The 19,243-nt window shown below is 38.3% G+C and overlaps 1 protein-coding gene across 1 annotated transcript; it reads right to left on the bottom strand.

Moving 5' to 3' along the window:
• Positions 1 to 890: 890 nt before the first annotated feature.
• Positions 891 to 18,248, bottom strand: DEPDC7 (DEP domain containing 7). The gene is made up of 9 exons (XM_029957198.1): positions 18,126 to 18,248; positions 8,482 to 8,872; positions 6,760 to 6,887; positions 5,756 to 5,945; positions 3,147 to 3,358; positions 2,231 to 2,373; positions 1,913 to 2,038; positions 1,728 to 1,806; positions 891 to 1,209 (listed from the first exon to the last, which is right to left on the bottom strand). Exons 1-9 carry the CDS (start codon positions 18,196 to 18,198, stop codon positions 1,016 to 1,018), a joined length of 1,536 nt encoding a protein of 511 aa, XP_029813058.1. The 5' UTR covers positions 18,199 to 18,248; the 3' UTR covers positions 891 to 1,015.
• Between the last annotated feature and the right edge of the window lie 995 nt (positions 18,249 to 19,243).

Raw genomic sequence — 19,243 nt, forward strand, 5'->3', positions numbered from 1 at the left:
AGGCTCCATGCCCAGCTTGGAGCCCCCACATGAACTGAACTGTTGAGTTCATGACCTGAGCTGAAATTGAGGGTTGATTGCTTTACCGACTGAGCAACTGAGGCACGCAAAGAACTGACAGAGACAGAGAAGAGGAGGAAGGAGGAGGAATTAAAAGAACATATAAATTAAGAGACTTATGAAGCACATTATTCAATTGCACTTTATGGACTTTAATGGATTCCTATTTGAATAAACTGTCAAAATCACATGAAACCAGAAAATGTGCCTACTGAATGCATGTTTGATGGTATTAAGGAATCATAGGTTTGTGTGCATGTAATAATGATACTGTGGCTAGTTTTTTAATGTCCTCTTTTAGCCATGCATTCTGATGTTTTATAGATGAAGGGATGTATCTGAAGCTTGATGGGGTGGGAGCAAGGAATGCATGGGCATATAGATTAAATGAGATTGGCCATGAGTTGGCAATTGTTGAAACTGGATAACAAGTATGTGAAAGTTATTATATTATTCTATTCTCCCCCATTTTTATGTTTGGAATTTTCCACAATAAACTCAAAAAGATGAAGTTTTCAAAATCATTAGGACAGTTCAATTTCTGACTTGTCTACTGTTTGTGGTAATTACCAAATTCACTGTATCATAGCCTGAGTTTCTATCTTCTATCTCTAAGGAGTACCTTTCAAGGTACAAACCACAGTCCTATTAACTGTTAATTACAGACTTCCTTACTATTTAATACTTTGTTATGTAAACACTGCAATGTCATATCATTAAATTCCTATGATGTTCTATAAAGTATTGGTCAGAGTAATTATAAATCAACTCACCCTAAAGAGGTCAATACTTAACAGCAATACACCATCTAATAATTTCAGACAAGAAAGTTTATACAAAAAAACATTTTATTAAGTACAATTCCATATTTAGAACACCCAAGATTACAAACGTGATTATTTAGGATACATAATTTATTCTTAAAATACATAAGTTATATACAGACATTAAACACTCAGTCTCCAAAATACTCAATAAAGATGTCTGGATGACACTTGCAGAACTGACCTAGCAATTTTTTCTTCTCTTTGGCAGATAGTTTTGAATCCTCATCAATAGTTTTTAGTAAATTCATGAGTTCATCCTTGGTTGTCTTCTGTGTATAGTCAGAATAATCACTTTGATCAATTCTCTGGCAATATATATATCCTTCAAGTTTAAAAGTAAAAAGTGCAGTTAATGAATTTATTCCTCAGATTTAACTAAAAAAAAAAGTAATATTTTTACATTTATATTTTTATTCCCCAGTTTGTATAATACAATGAAGATGCTAAGTACTGCTTTCTAACCCCGGTCAATTTCCTTTTCTTTTTTTTTTAAGTTTATTTTTGAGACAGAGACAGTACAAGTCACAAAGAGGCAGGGAGAAAGAAGAGGCAGAGAATCCCAAGCAAGCTCAACACTGATGTGGGGCTCGAACTCACGAACCATGAGATCATGACCTCAGCTGAAGTCAAGAGTTGGATGCTCAACTGACTGGCTGAGCCACTCAGGCTCCCCAGGTCAAGTTACTTTTTGACATAAGGAGAGTCTCTGCCAAGTCTGGGTAACTCCAAGGAATTTAAAGTTTAGTTGAAATTAAAGTGCAACTACTTACAGCAAAACTTTCAAATAAACACTCAGAGTTTAGCTTTGGAAGATTATGAAAATACTATTTCTCAGATTACCTGTGTCTCTATTTGGATCTCTTCCTTTCTGAATGGCCATGAGCTTAACACTAACAATTTTATGTAGAGTTCCTGGAATCTTTAAGAAAAAAAAAAAAGAGGAGGGACATGAGACATTATTCAAATGCATTTCAATCTAGTGATCTATTATATAAACTCAATTTAACTACTTTCAGAATTTTTACCTTAAAAACATCTTTTTGATGGTCCATTAAAAACAGTACCAGAAGATCAGTTTTACCTTTGGATAAATTTTTATTGTCAACAATAGCTTTTGAGAATATCCTTTTCACAACCATTCGGTTGTCGCTCTATAAAAATAAAACAAAAACACACCCAACAGTGTATATTTAAAAAATAAATTTAATATAAAAGGCAATATTAAGTATTAATAGCTATTATTTATTTCAGCATACTTGATGCCAATGTAAAATAATCTGACACATGGGTCCTATAAGTATTAAGGCTACTGAATACAATTAACATTTAGATGAAAGACTTACTTCTTTCTGTAATTTAAATTCAGAAGGATGTGCTGCAACAGCCATGAAATACAGTAATCTTCTAAATTCTTCTCTATTTTGGGAATCCAAAAGCTTTAGAAAGAGCTGAGTAGCTTCTAATGCTATTTCAGTCTTCCCATTCACTTCAGCCAAAAGAAAAAACATCTTTTAATTTTGACCAAATAGGACTATTAAAAGATCAAAATTCAAGTTAAAGCTTAAGCTAAACAGTAAACTTATTCAAAACTATTTCCAAAAGCAAAACAAAACAAAAAGACTAGGAATTACAATAAATGACCAATCCCAACCTTCAAGGCAGCCTATTCTCAAATTGGCAACTCATTCCCAAAATCCTTGTCAATTTAACAATCTTAGGATGTTATATCAAACTCTTGGCTTTGTAAATAAATTCCTAGCCTGCTTTTCATTAATTCAATACATTTCAAGTGTAAGCTATGTGTGAAGTACTGATGTATCCAACTCTACCTGAGAAAAATAGAAAGGATTCTCTGAAACCCCCAGTTTATTTTCAACAAACCACGAGGGCAACAGTCTGGCTCAGTGGTGGAGGGACAGACTGTCTGCCATTTTGAAGAGAGTGGAGTGGGAAGAGTGGTGGCGTTGGTCATGCTTTCTACAGAAGAGAACTGTCACGCTACACTTATTAAACTTCCAGTGAATGAGGGCAGCATTCTCCTGTGCCCACAGAGGTTCCTGGGTAACTTTACAGCTTACTAAAGCTTCTTTCCAAACCATTCCGAGAAGTTTTAGAATAAACATACTTTCTGTAGACTAATCAAGATCCACTGCCAGCTTGAAGTAGTGCCATTTTGGTTAATTCTGAGGATAATTAACTTTTTCCTCCCCCCCCCCGCCAAAAGACACATTCCAGGTTCCAGTAAGTTCTTTTACTTACCTAAGAGTTCTGCGATGCCATTATGAACATCAGATAAATGATTTAACAGAGGTTCCCTGCTACTGTAATATTTGCCAATGGCATCAAACAGAAGTTCCTTCACTAAATCTATCCTATCTGGTTGCTCAGGAAAGTTTCTGCTTATGTCCACCACCATCTGGTCTGGAAGGTATTCTAAGCAGTCAGTTGCTGCAGAGAGCCATTCATCTTCCCTATGGGGAAAAAAGAATTATTTTATTTTAAAAAGCAAAAAAGCAACCAATATACACACAGTACGTAATTTACTACCTATTTCAAGTATGCCATGAGGATAGATTTCTATACACTTAGACAAAGATACGTGTAATTCTTAACATATAGCTAGATCATATATCACAGACCAAAAGCTTGGCTTAATAGGTCTTCTCTCTTTTTTTCTTTTGAAGGGAAAACAGAAGCTATCCACTACAATATAAATTAAAAAGGACATAAAATTCAAACTCTACTCTTTAAATTTATGACAGAGGCCCAGAAACTCTAGGTTACTTGCTCAGGGTCCCAGGCAGGACGAGATCCCAGATCTCACTCCTAGGCCAGCACTTTTCTTTTCTTTTTTTTTTTTAAATGTTTTTTATTTATTTTTTGAGAGACAGAGACACTGCGAGCAGAGGAGGGTCAGAGAGAGAGAGATACAGAATCGGAAGCAGGCTCCAGGCTCTCAGCTGTCAGCACAGAGCCCGATGTGGGGCTCGAACCCACAAACCATGAGATCATGACCTGGGCCAAAGCCGGACACTTAACTAACTGAGCCTCCCAGGCGCCCCAGCCAGTACTTTTCTAATACAATATTGCTTACTTCATAGCTCTGTGGGTGATCAATCATCTCTCACTTTGGCTAGGAGAGAATAGAGGAAGATAAGGTAGGGTTTCAAAATAATTAAATATTACCATTTCTAATAAAATGCTACATTTTAAAAAATAAAATGAATAGCTTTTAATATTCAACTGTTAATATATATATATATTTTTATATATAGTTTTTAAAAAGTCATGTGCTCTATTGCCATGATTTTTAGCTCAAGACAACTAATTCTGTCACCACTCAGGTGCATTATTTCGGGCAGGGCAGGTCACCCTTTTGGGCATCAGCTTCATCAAGTTAATGATAAGATGCAGCTAGATGATCTTTAAAGTCACTTTTAGCACAATTTCTAACTGTATTTAAAATTTAAGGTAATTATAAAATGTTTTCAGGGACGCTTGGGTGGCTCAGTTGGTTAAACAGCCACCTCTAGATTTTGGCTCAGGTCATTATCTCACGTTGATAGTGTGGAGCCTGCATGGGATTCTCTCTCTCCCCGTCTCCCTCAGTCCCATCTGCTCGCTTGTGTGCTCTCTCAAAATAAAATAAATTTTAAAAGATGTTTTCATTTGTTACTTTAGATTGTAGAAATAGGATTTAAATTCCTTTTTTAAAGAACTAGCTATGATCTTTTTTTTCTTTTACCTCTTTTCATCCTGATGATTTAAATCCTTATTCAATAATAAGAATTGTATTGTATACACAGAGTTCAATAACTAGTATGTTGGGATTAACTTTTTTTGCATAAGGTTTTAAGCTACGCTTTGACATTCAACTATTAATACTTCATTGGACTGTAGAACTCATGAAGTACTGAAGATGTAAGTTGCATTCCTTTCAAACATTTCCATCTCACTAACTACTGAACACTATCTGCTAAGGCAAAATAATTAAAAATTAAATTAAGCTATAAGAAATAAGAAAATACAAGATTTTTACCATGTGATAGTTTTACTTAGGAGAAGAATTTCAAATTATAAGGAATATAGAACTCTTGCTTAAAGGAAAAAAATCATATTTCCCTTAGCACCTGAAGTTAAGCCTTCATACATTAAAATTTATATTCAGAAAAATGATGGTTAGGGGGCGCCTGCGTGGCTCAGTCGATTAAGCCTCCGACTTTGGCTCAGGTCAGATCTCACGTTCATGGGTTCGAGCCCCCCATCGGGCTCTGTGCTGACAGCTGGCTCAGAGCCTGGAGCCTGCTTCTGGTTCTGTGTCCTTCTCTCTCTGCCCCTCCCCCTCTCATGCTCTGTCTCTCTCTGTATCAAAAATAAATAAAACATTAAAAAATTAAAAAAAAAAAAGAAAAATGATGGTTAGATAGGAGAGCAAGAGTTACCTTCATTATATTTCTTTAGTAAAACAAGTTAATTAAAAAATACATATTCAAGATATTCTGGAGAAGTATAAAAATATAGTAGTCAAAGGATTCTGAGAATTCGCCAATCTGTTCATTTTGTTCCAAGTCCTTTTGAAGACCAGAGAGCCCTACATTTTAACAAAGATGAGATGAAACATATCATCTTCACTTGATGTGCAAGGTATGTGTGAAACACAAATGAATATAAAAAATGAAAATTAAATCTCTTTCTAATTTTAACCAAGGTACTTTTGTTCTTCACTTTCCCAAATACTGATCATTATCAATAGCCCAATGCATCTCTAATCCTGTGGACAGAAGAATTCAAAGGATTATCTTCGAACCATTATCTATAATCTTCCTATGAACACACTCAAATTATTAGATAGATGTATTTCCACATACTGAGAGTCACGATAAGCCTTGAGAATCCCTCGATCCAAATAGTTACTGTTGGTGACCAAGTCAGGTTGCCTCTTAGGCTGAGGAGCTTTGGACACAACCTCTTGCTGTCTGAGTAAGGAGTCAAGAAGCGGAAGGTCTACGAGCTGCAGCAGACGTCCAATTGTTTCTTCTTGCCATACTTCATTAATCACTACACAGGAGAAATGACCAGGTGAGAAGTCACAATATTTATTAAATGCTTACCACAATATGTGTCTAGGTAAGTCTAAGGTATAAGTTGGTGGGGGGGAGAAAGGAAAGAAAAGAAAGAAAAAAGTCAATCTTATGAAGTGGTTAATTATGAGAAAATAAAAACAATTCAAGATTTGTTTAAAGTGTAGGAGAACAGACTTTGGACAACAGGAATTCTTTTCATTCTTGTGCTGTAAAAAGCAATATGGCAGAGATAAGAGATCAAGTCATATAACATGTTAATAAGGACTCTGAAAGAAAGAATGATTCATTATTCAATCTGAAAACTGGTTTGAAACTATTGGCTGGAGATTATTCCACTCAGGGTTTCCACAAGTAGGATGGGGGAGGGAAGGTGGAAATCGGTCATGAATCTACATTCCTTTGCCACAGATCAGGAAGAACATTAGGAGTTCTGTTAATGTTTTAATGTAAGTTTCAAAAATTTTATTTAGCCTAATAAAATGTTAGAAAAAGAAATATCTGAGAGTATATTTTAAATAAATAAAAATCTGCACACAAAACACTGCAATTTGAACCTCTGCCAGCTGATAGGACAAAAGTCAGTGTTCAAGAATTGCAACACTGATCTATTTGTTAAAGATAATAGACCTCTGTTAAAAGTTAATATAAACAGCTTTAATACACAGTGTGCTCTTTCTTTGTGCTTTGAATATTTAAATTCTAATAAAGGTTAAGACTGAAAAGTTTTAAATAACTAACTTCATCTGAAGTTGGTCTTCTATATTTATACTTGTATCATCTTTACTTACCTTGTGGAGACAAGGTTGAAGACATGTTTACATGAGGGGAGTTAGCAGGCTTTAAACTCAGATTTTCCCAGAGATCCTCTAAACTTGCTGATTTGGAATCAGAGGACTTAAATAATGCATCTGAATACCTAGAATGAGTTTATTTTGTAAATTAATGTTTATTAGTAAGCCCAGAGAAAGATTTTACTGTCAGAAAGCTGAGAGTTCCTACTAAGTTTTATTTCAGAGCAAAAACACAACAAATGCAAATTATAACAAAAGAACACAAAAACATCCACCTTCTTTCTCAAGCCTAAATATGCATACTCGAAATTCTCCTTTGAACATTTAGATTTAAGTAATTCGATGATTAAAATTTTGGTCTCCAATTTTAGAACATAATCAAACTTCATTATGCTTACTGTTTGTTTTTTTAACCTCAGTTATGTCTATTTCTGGGGCATTCTTTGGTGGATAGTGTTCATCATTTCCCAAATATGGTACCAATAATCCATTACCACAATTCTGAAACCCAAAAAGCTGTGAAAAATCTAAAATTTACTCAGAACTCATCTGGTGACAAAAGTTAACCTGAGACTATCATGACCTTTCCTTCTCCCAATTAGTAGGAGTATTTTGTTTACTGCAGAAATACGAATACGCTCAGTTACCAAATGCTGCCCTGGATCCCTCCAGGATTGTTATCAAACATGGTCTATACACAAAAGTATCTTTTTTAAGATCTCCCAAGTTCCAGACTGCAAAATGCATATAGCCCCAAAGGTTTCAGATGAAGCATGTGGACCTGCATTTGGAAAGCACGGATTTTGCCGTATCTTACCCTCCTATCTCCTTCCTATATTTAGAGGTAATTTTATCATCTTTTAAATATAGAGTTTTGAAAGTTAATAAAGTTTTTGATACACTAAATATACACAATGTCTAATATACAATACACTAAAAATAAGTGAAAGTCAGTTACACTAAAACTCTTTGGGTCAGATCTGAATTATAAGGCTTCAGTTACATGGTCTCCTCTACACAGTTTAGCTAAAGGAAATAAAAGGGAAATGTTGTATTTCATGACAAATAAGTGAATCATGTACTTATCAGATCCATCCATCTCAAACACTGGATTCTACAATTCTGTCCTCTGGTTTCCCTTTAAATGATTCCCTCTTCACCACTATTGGCCACTTCACCCTCATCTCTAGCCTGCAATACTGCAATAGATTCCTAACTAGCTCTCCTCGTTAGGCTGTTCATATGGCTGCCAGGATGACCTTTCTAAAATATAATGTCATTTTTTGTGGCCCCCCAACATCTGTATGATCGATTGAAAACTCTAAGTCATATGAAACTCTTGGCATTCCGGGTCCCACATGCCTTTCATACTTCACATCTGCCATTTCCTAGATTCTAATCTACCTGCCTACCTTCACCTTTTCTGTTCTCATACCACTTTGTGTATAAACTAACATACTTTTATGCTATAATTGTAACCTGAAGCAGAAAAACCAAAGTTTGTTGATTGTTTCTGCTAAATATAAAATGTGAACAAGCAACAATTCCAGAAGATACCGAAGAAACAAAAGCTCACTGTATTTTATCAAATTTACCCACAGACACAGATTTTAGCCTCATTTACAATTTCCAAAGTAATATAAAACCATTCATCCTGCTGCTAAAAATTAGATGAAATCCTGCCAATACCCTCAGGAGAATCTAATGTTATATACTAACCTGGAAGGTGAATATAGTTTATTCTCTTTGCCTAATTGACTGTCTTGGTTAGGTATGGTTGTGAATCTATAAAGGCTGCAACTACTATCTTCAAATGTAGGTTTTCTGTCTTTTCCAAAGACTTTGGTTGGAACTGCTTCAAATACTTTGTAGTCCATAAGTGCTTGACACACTCTTACCACTTTGGCTCGAGGAATATCTACATCACCAAAATATTTATTCTGAATTAGGTGAGAAAAAATGACATCCACAGCTTCTGAACCAACAAAGCAGTCATTGTGTCTTTTTAAATGGTGTCTTCGTTTTTTCACCTCCACCTGTGTTTGAAGAGTGTTTATAATGCTGCTCCACACATACGTGGCTCCGAATGGTTTCTGAGCCACACTGAAACCTGCAATGGAAAAAACGCAGAACAACCTTGTTCATTTATAATTAGGTCTAAGTGATCCTTAAGCAAAAGTAGCCATTTCAGGGGCACCTGGGTGGCTCAGTAAGTTAAGCATCCAAATCTTGGTTCCAGAGCAGGTCATGATCTCAGAGGTTTGTGAGTTCGAGCCCCCATGTCAGGCTCTGTGTTGGTGGCATGGAGCGTGGCTAGGATATTCTCTCTCTCTCTCTATGCCCTTCCCTCTCTCACCCTTTTTCAAAAATAAATAAATAAACTTTTTAAAAAGTAGCAATTTCCAGAGTTATTACTAAGGAACAATTATGAGGTCAGCTTATTACTGAAATTTTAATTAGTAGCAACTCATTTAAAATGTAGTGCCTACTATATGCTGAACACTGTCCTACATGCTGAGATACAAAGGTGAACAAAATCAAATCCCTGTTCACATGGACTTATACTTTATGGGAAGATACGGACAGTATGTTTACGTTATATGAATGCTAAGAAGAAAAATAAAGCCAGGGGAGGAAAAGAACACTATTGCAGATGGATGTCAGGAACGATCTCTCTCACAAGGTGATGTCTGAGCAGAAGCCCAAGTGAAACCAGGAAGCAAGCTGTGCAGATATTTGGGGAAAGAGAGAACAGAAAGAGCAAGGGGTCTAAAAAGGAGAGGAGGAACAAGCACACTCTGAGTGGGTAGCCCGGGAAAGAACAGCAGGAAATGAGATCACAGGAGAGTGGAAATGGCCTTTGGGGTGGGGCATCAAGTAGGACCTTGTGGCACTTACCAATTATGTGCAAGGAACTCTATTAAGTGCCTTACGAATGACATTACATCATTAGCAACTGTATGAGGTAGATACAATCTCGAGAGAAAGAAAATAGATCTGCAGAGGTTACGTGTAACTTCCAAACATTAGATTGTAAGAGGTGGTACTGGAATTTGCCTCATGGTCTGTATGATTTTAAAGCATTTATGAGTAAATAGATGTATAATTATAGACACACACACAGCAACTGGAATAAACTAATATTTTTAAAGCTTCCTATTATGCACGCTTAGGAGTTAAGTACTTTGTAACAGGGAAAACTGGTTCCTGTCATATAGGAGCTTACAACCTACCACAAAGATAGGAAAGTCACAGAAAAAAAGCAAGGTTTCAGCAAGACAGAAAAGAGTGAAAACATGCTTTCAAATATTTATCATGTTTTTCCTCGTAATAAACTGGCATTTGGCAAAACTATAAAGAAAAGGAGAAACAATAAAGGAAAAAAAATGGACCTTCGTTTAATAAGCTGATGGAACAGTCTAGCTAATCATCAGCTTGGTGGCTGGGTGGCTTGCTCTCCTTTTACATAAACACAGAGTGTGCCTTTTCATATGTTACACTTTTCAATGATGCTCTGAATATTCAGTGGTTCTAATTTTTAAGCCCCCATTTTTGTCTTCTCTCCAACAGAGAAGTTGAAAACTTACCGCTGCCCTTAAGGTCATGTAATAAGGAAAACTCTCTATCAGTACAACTCTAAGGAATAAGGGGAATTATAATTACAGAAGCTGCTACCTAAAATTTTCTTCCTGCCTGTTTAGATAAAACAGAATGTATAAGATGAAAGCAAAGATAAGTTCCTGAATGACATTAAAACTCCACTTAATGCACCAGGGTCAAAAACTTTAAGTGGGTCATCTGGAATTCATTTTTTATATTATAATAAAGAATCACAGTGAACCATCACACTGTATTCACTTGCAGTGCCATTTTGTAGCTACCAGAAATTTTAACATCTTCACTATTTAAATTACTAACATACACACACATAAAGCCCTTTACTGTTTATTTGTATATTTCCAATACCAAAGTAGATGGATAATTTCACTATCTACCAATTATTTTAATGTTAGTTTAAAATAATCAGCAAGACTGTTTTTGTATTTTAAAATTCAAGATACTTCAGGGGCGCCTGGGTGACTCAGTCAGTTAAGCACCCGACTCTTGATTTCAGCTCAGTTCATGATCTCACAGTCATGAATCGAGCCCCAGGTCGGTCTCCACACTGAGTGTGGGATTCTTTTCCTCTGTCTCTGCCCCTTCCAAGCTTACACACGCACGCTCTCAAAAATAAACATTTAAAAAATAAAAGTAAAAACAAAATTCAAGGGGTGCCTGGGTGGCTCAGTTGGTTAAGCATCCCACCTCAGCTCAGGTCATGGTCTCTTGGTCTGTGAGTTTGAGCCCCGTGTCAGGCTCTGTACTATGAGCTCACAGCCTGGAGCCTGCTTCAGATTCTGTGTCTCCCTCTCTCTCTCTGTCCCTCCCCAGCTTGCACTCTCTCTTCCCCCCAAAATAAATAAAAACATTAAAAAAGTAAATGAAATTCAAGATATTTCATAATCTAATACTAAACAAAGAAATAAGTAATTGATGCCAGTTTTCCAAATATTATGTGAGCAGTTTTAAGGACTGAATTATACAGAATCAACTAGATAAATCAAGACGAAATTAGATTTACTACTGGTATAGTATTTACCATCTACTAAATAGAGCTAGAATGGAGGATTTAATGGAATTTCAAAATATGTCCGGGTCATTCCTGATGTCTAGACCTCAGGAGTAGCTACAATGTTTCCAACTACAATAATTAAATAAAAAGAATGTTCCCAGTTAATATTATTTGTTTTTTAAGTTTATTTATTTATAGGATCTCCTGGGTGGCTCGGGTGGTTGAGTGTCCAACTCCTGATTTCAGCTCAGGTCATGATCTCACAATCATGAAACTGAGTTCTGTGTTGGGCTCTGCACTGAGCATGGAACCTACTTGGGATTCTCTCTCTCTCTCTCTCTCTCTCTCCCCCCACCCCATCTCTCTGCCCCTCCTCTGCTCTTTCTCTCCCTCTCAAAAATAAACAGTCTTTCAACTTTATTTACTTATTTTTGAGAGAGAAGGAGCATGTGAGCATGGTGGGGGGAGGGGCGGAGAGGGAGAGGAGGAGAGAGAATCTCAAGCAGGCTCTGCACTGTCAGCGTGGAGCTCGATCTCATGAACTGTGAGATATTATCTGAGCCGAAACCGAGTCAGATGCTTAACCAACTAGGCCAGCCAAGTGCCCTGAGCAATTAATATTCTTAACTCTTTAAAACACTAGAGGTTATAGCTAAGATTTAAATAAATTTAATGTCTGCTCTTTAGTCTTTTTACAAATCTTCGTTATATTATTATTAATAACAGCTAGTGTTTGACTGCTTAAATATGACAAACTCTGCCATGTCTCATTTAATTCTGATAAGCTTCTCTGAAATAGTTATTAATAATCTTATTTTGAAGAAACTGAGGCTTGTGAATTAAACAAACTTGCCCCTAGTTTCACAGGTAGTAAACACACACTTTTTCTAGTACTTAAATGTAAATATATTAAGGGGCACATGGGTGGCTCAGTCAGTTAAGTGTCTGACTTCAGCTCAGGTCATGACACCTCTTAGTTCGTGGGTTCGAGCCCTACATGGGGCTATGCACTGACAGCTCAGACCCTGGAGCCTGCTTCCATTTCTGTGTCTCCCTCTCTCTCTGCCACTCCCCTCCTTGTGCTCTCTCTTTCTCTCTCTAAAAAATGAATAAACATTAAAATAAATAAGTGATTTGAAAATGTTTTTCTACATACACAGTACACAGAACATATACAATACAGAAAGAGTAGGACAGGAAAGGAAAATAAGATTTGAACTTGTAGAGATCAGAGTGCCTTTTGTAGCAGTGAAACAGACTTCTGGGCTAGTAATAATGTTAAATCTAAAACACATTAGTCTTAACAGTTGAGCTACAAGTAAGTAAGCACACAAATCCTAAAAAATAAGGCTGAGTCACTAATTTGAGATCAACAAGACCACAGAAGGGGGTGGGAGGGAGGGGATACTCAGCTTTAGTGACATGGAAAAGGCTAATCTTCAGCGGGGAGTTAAGAAAAATAAATTTCCCCATATTAACTTGCTGCTTAAACATGGGAAATCAGGAAGTTTTGCAGGTTGGATAACACAGTATAAAAGATTAAAGAACAGGTTAGAGCAGGACAGTAGGCACCTATGAACCACACAATGTTTCCAGAGTCCTCCAGGCATGATATAATTCAGCCCTTTCAGGTGCCCTCTGTTCTCACTGACCATTAATTCCCAACCATTGCATCCTGGGATATTTCCCCTCAAGCATCACCACCCACAGACCCAAAGTAGCTCATGTTCATACAGATACTTTAATACATAATATACCCTGGACTTGACAGGTAAATGTGCCAAACCCACACCAGGATAACCTGTTTTTTTAATGCTGACTTCACCAGTTGAACACAGGTCCCCCACATGCTGGTTTGAAACTTATTTATCATCATCTAAGAGCTGAAATGAATATTGGTGTAGCAGACCATGGCTCAGTAAGAGGAATTACTGTGACTTCTAAACAGATTCAAGAGACGAGAAGTATACAATGAATGCATTGTAAGTCTAGCAATCAGAATTTCAGCCTCTCTCCAGCCCTCACTTGCATATGAGCTAGACATTTCTTTAGAATTCATCACTATCTGCATCTTGATACTTCCTTATTTACATTTGGGCAAGCACGTTCTAAAAGCATCATGACCAAAGGATCAAAGAGTCTATAGAGATCAGCTGTGATAACCTTGGATAAGAGCATTAACCTCTATCGGTTGGCTTCTTCATTTACTGATACAAGAGCTGGACACTGTATTTAAGGTTGGTTTCCAGCCTAAACTGCTGAATATAGGATTTGAGAGACTGAAATTCTACCCCATCTCCACTTAGATATGTACGCTGAACACCACATAAAATATGGTAAGAAATGAGGCACAGGAACAAATGTGACCTTACCAGATACAAAGCTTTTTGGAAGGTGTCTGAGCCTAACAAGGGTCTCAGAAATTGTTTTAAATAAGAATATATACTATACATATTCTTAAGCACTATATAAATCTAGAATAGTTAACATTCATTTTTCAAGCAGATTCATCTTTGTTTGAAAATTTTCAAAGGCAAAGATCTGTCCTTTACATGTATTTGAAATCTACCCCAAATTTACCAAGAATAAAAAGTTAAATTTCCAATATTGAACTCTGATATATATTTGTAATAATATTGATAATCATCTTCATTTCTACAAATGTACATTAAATAATCAACTTAATTCAACTTAATTCCCTAAAAATCAAGCCATAAGGCAGACATGTCAAGAAACTACATTTACTCAAAAGTTACAATGGGACAATCAGCTCCAACCACGAACTGTGCAGCACCTCTACTATGGCCCTGCTCATGTTATTTAAGGGCACAAACAATTCTATCATCACATCAAATTCGTAGGATCACTGAACTCCTTAGAAGATCAATTTATACATTACAAAAGTGGATCCCGATGCAAGGTAAATACACACACAATTATTAAAACATGATATTAAAAAATATTTATGTTTATTTTTGAGAGAAAGAGAGAGAGCGCAGGCGCACAAGGGGGCAGGGGCAGAAAAAGAGGGAGAGGGAGACAAGGAATTTGCAGGCTCTAGGCTCCACACGGTCAGTGCAGAGCCCAATGCAGGGCCTGAACTCACAAATCCCAAGATTATTACCTGAGCTGAAGGTGGACATTTAACCAACTGAGCCACTCAGGCATCCCAAAAAAACATGCTACTTCTGAATGAACATGTACAATCTCATTTTCATTCTTAGGCATTAGACTGCCCCCACCCCACAGGAAAGAATAGAAGGAATTCAGATAGATCATGTTAGGCATTTTCCACAAAACTTGTACAGTGAAAAATAAATGCCTTACTTTTTTTAAATATAGTTTGCAAAAGTTCAAATTATTTAACTGCCTTATACACTGCTTCACATAATGCATTTGGTTATTCAATACTTGTTGTAGATGATTGCCAACTACTAAAAATTTTGAAAGAATGCCGCTCTTCTTAGTGGATGATTTTACCCCAACTGGATACTTGGCAATGTCTGGAGCCATTCTTGGTTGTCACAAGCCGAGGAGGAGGAAGTACTACAGGCATTTAGTGAGTAGAGGGGCTACGGACGCTGCTGAACCAACCCCCACAACAAAGAAAATGTCAATAGTGCCCAAAGTTCAGAAACCGTGGGTTAACTAAATACTAATTAGACATGAAAACCTGTGTTAACGCAGGAGGCACAGTGCTAGTTTCTACAGATCAAAGAGTAAGACAAAAGCATGAGTTTTGGAGTCTCAGATACCTGGGTTCTATTCTCGGCTCCATCATTTACCAATAATGCAATCTTGGGCAAAAAGGATAACTTTTCTGTTGCAAAACAGAGCTAGTTGCACTTCTCTCTGTTACTGCCAAGATCACAGTAGATAATATATCAATACTCAGCAATGAACAGATGTATATTTCAAAACAAAGTGGGAAACAATCTAGAAGAGCCTTAAGGACTCAATGTAATGGAATATCCTCATTGGGATCCCTGAACAGAAAAAGAACCTTAAGCAAAAATTAAGGAAATCTGAATAAAATATGGACTTCAGTTAATAATAATGCATTAACACTGGTTCATTAATTGTAACATATACTATTCTAATATAAGATATTAATAGGGAAAATGAGTGAAGAGCATATGTGAACTCTATATACTAACTTCATGACATTTTTGTAAGTCTAAATCTATTCTAAAATTTAAAAAATACATTTAAAAAGTAAAAAAGGAGAGTATCTTTCTTCTTCCTTCCTCTGAACTAAGGGGACAGAGTCCCTACCTTTAAAGAGTTTATCCCTTACCTATTCACATCACCTGATGATGTCAAGCTGTATATAGTATTCAATAAAGACTGCTAGCAGATAAGACAAGATGTGTCACATACCAGAGGATTTAACTCTTCGTCAGAAAGCAATAATGTAAATCCTAAGTCATTTAGGATTTAAGATAACGTTAAGAATTTTTTTTTCCAGGAGGTTTTAAAACATTACAGAATTTTCATGACAAAGGAAAAGAACTACATCAATTGGATATTAACCAAAGCCTTATCAAAGTAGATAAATATAGAGAACTGAGTTTTGGGTATTAAATTAGGCAGCTGTGACTAAGTGGGAAAAGCCTGCTATACACTGATACCAACATACAACACTTTTATTGTATATTGGTTTTGATAGTTCCAAGTTTGTTTTCCTGTTATACAGTATTAGAGATGTTATGCTGAAGACAGAGACTGCCTCTAAAAAGAAGGCTTCAAGCAGCTAAAGAATAAAAGAAATCTCTTCTAATAAGAACAATTTTAAAATATGTTAAAAGACTATCAATGAAAGCAGGCACTGGCCCCTACTTTAATTCATACAGATTAATGAGATAGCATATGGGAAGTACTTTGAGCTCCCTGGAAAAGTGATACCTGGCGAATTCAAAGAATTAGGTTACACTATAAAGGGAAAACAGGATAACATACCACTTTCTTACTTGTCTGTACTAAAGGCAAATATCTTTAAAGTATGTCCTAAAGGTTAGCATACGGCACTTATTTCTTCTACATAAATCAGGTCCCTGATTCTTACAGCCCCATTAAAGTGTGGAAGAATTACTAATAGGTAGAGAACTCAGAGTAGAAAGCTGCTTGCCTGAGCACACAGAAAGGAAATAGCAAGGAACCAAGAAGCACAGGCTCCTATTACTGTGTTCCCTGGGACTGTGACAAGGGAACTAAAGGGTGGAAGAGGGATTAACAAATGCCAAAAGGTAGGGTTCCAACCCTAGCAAGCAAAACAAATGAGAAAAGGCAGTGGGCCCTTCTCTGCCCATTGCACTGCTGTGCAGGACACTGGTCTTTCCCATGGGTTCAAGTCTGCTAACCAGCCCCTCAGCTTTTCCCTCTGGAAGTCATCTACTTCATTTTGAATATATGTTCCCTTATGCCACCGAAGAACCTGTTCACAAATGCCCAAAGCTCACAACTGGTATTTCAGCTGTTAGAGAAGACAGAACGCCATGTTTTTAATCATGTAAAATTTGGCGATTTCTTTCTTTCAGAATGTAAGCCTGAAGATTTCCTAAGTCTGTTTCCAATACCATTTGATTTTGAACTCTCAGATGTTGAATATAAAACTTTTCACAATGTAAAACAAAGAGAAATTCTGAATGTAGCCATCATGTGCTAATCTGAATCCTTTAAATTGGAGCAGAATAAGGTCAATATTATGACTGTTCCTAAAGGAGTTCTCTATCACAATCCATCATTAGCCTTTTGAAGACTAAAAGGAGCATTAATCCTAAGTCAAACAAGGGAGCCACTGAGATGCACCCATTTGACCTATGTCAATTCACTGACTACTGTCATCTTGAGGAAGGAGCCAGTTTCACTGGTTGGTATTTTCCAAAGGAAAAGTTTTTGTCAGATAGGGAACCAATTCCTAGGACACCCCACACAGCAGATACAGAAGTGGGGGGTGGGTTGTAACTTCTCTAGAAAGTAAAAAAAGAGAGAGCCACGTGTTCTCTAGATATATATTTTTTAACCTTTTTTTTTTAACGGAGTTATAATATGCTAGGACCAGAATTTTAGAACTTATAATCCATTCCATTTGTTTGGGCATTCAAAGAAAGTAAGAGGCTAAGCAAACTGTTCTCAAAGCCAAGCCACGATTAAGCTGGTGGCAGAAATTCACCAACGTCTCTTCTAATATCATCTAGCCATTAAAAAAAAAAAAGCTCAAAACCTCTATTCACTGAAATACTGCCTATCCAGAAAATCTAACGAACAATTTTTTTTTTTTTTTTTTTTTTGCCAAGTTCCTTCCCGTCATAAAGAACCCAGGAAGTCTGGAGAACAGGGTGGGCAAGAGAGGCGCTCGGTCCCTGGCCATATCGTGGAGTCCAGGTGTGCGACTGAGACAGAAGGCAAAGAGCCACACAAGTCCGGATATACTTGCTACGAGTAACGATGTGGAGCCTATCTGGAGAGTGCCCGGCACGCAGCTGGCCACTGACAAGCGCGCAACGAAGTGCAAGTTGGGGGGCTGAGTAAAAAGCTGGACTGTGAGGGCGGCGAGGTCGGTCGGCTGCAGCCTACCCGCGAGGCAGCGACCAAGTTCGCCGACAAGGCTGGGCACCAGCCCGAGGGGGCACAGCTGCGTGGAGCCCGCTGGAGCCGGCGGGGTGCCAGCCTAGCGCATGAAGCGCAGCATGAGACTCCCAGCCCGCCCCGTGACCCCCATATGCCGCGGACCGGGGTTCTCATCACCTACCTGGAGGCCTCTGCGCTGGGCTGTGGAGAGCTGAACGGTTCAGAGCCGCCGCCTTCTCCCGCACCGTGGCCATGGCCGTGGCCTCCCTGCCTCCAGCTCCTTTGACTGCTGCTCCGCGAAGTGCGCACCTCCGCCCCGGACCTCAGTTAACTGGCCCGGGACGGGGCGGAGTTCTCGTCAAGCCCCGCCCCCGGTCAGGCCCATCCCGCCACACGGCACTGGTCACGTGCCTGCAGGAGCTGCGCGTAACCTGCAGCCCTGGGGCGGCGGAAAAGGTGCGGCTCCAGGCCTTGCACCACGCTCCCTCCACACCCGGGACTGCACCGTTCTGTGGTGTCGCTGGCGGTAGCCAAGTAGAGAGCATTTGTGTGTGGGAGCTGCGAGTACGCACTGGCATCCGCATCCCACCGCCGCTCAGCATCGCCGGAGCAGAAGTTAGACCACCTGGGTGCAAACCAAGTGTCACCTTTGATTGCCTCTGGGGCTTGACAAGTTGCTTAACTGCTCTGTGCCTCAGTGCCCTCACCTGTGGCGGGGAGTGTTTTAGTGAATATTACACAAACTAGTTAAAGTTCGGAATTTTAGTACTTGGCCCTGAAACTTTAGTGCTTAAAATTATGTCACGAGGGGCACCTGGGTGGCTCAGTTGGTTAAGCCTCAGACTTTGGCTCAGGTCAGATCTCACGTTCGTGGGTTCGAGCCCCGCGTCAGGCTCTGTGCTGACAGCTAGCTCAGAGCCTGGAGCCTGCTTCCAGTTCTGTGTCTCCTTCTCTCTCTGCCCCTCCCCCTCTCATGCTCTGTCTCTCTTTGTATCAAAAATAAATAAAACATTAAAAAATTTAAAAACAATTATGTCACGATGATATATGCATCGAATTTTTCACGCATCCTTCTCTGAAACGAAAAGCAACAAACAAACAACAAACAAAACCCAAATCTTTATCTGGCCCGGGAGAGCAATGTCTAGAGGTCCTGGTTAGGAAGGCAGCTGGCTGGGCATGGGGTTGGCTGCCAAGAAAATCGGGGCTGCCTCCAAAGTAACCCTGGGTCAGCAGGGTAGGGCCAGAGTTCGCTGTGAAACGGAAGTGAAGGCGAGGAAAAAGGGAAGGGGAGGTTGT

Source organism: Suricata suricatta, chromosome 11, assembly GCF_006229205.1.
Source record: "Suricata suricatta isolate VVHF042 chromosome 11, meerkat_22Aug2017_6uvM2_HiC, whole genome shotgun sequence".
NCBI classification, from domain to species: domain Eukaryota; kingdom Metazoa; phylum Chordata; class Mammalia; order Carnivora; family Herpestidae; genus Suricata; species Suricata suricatta.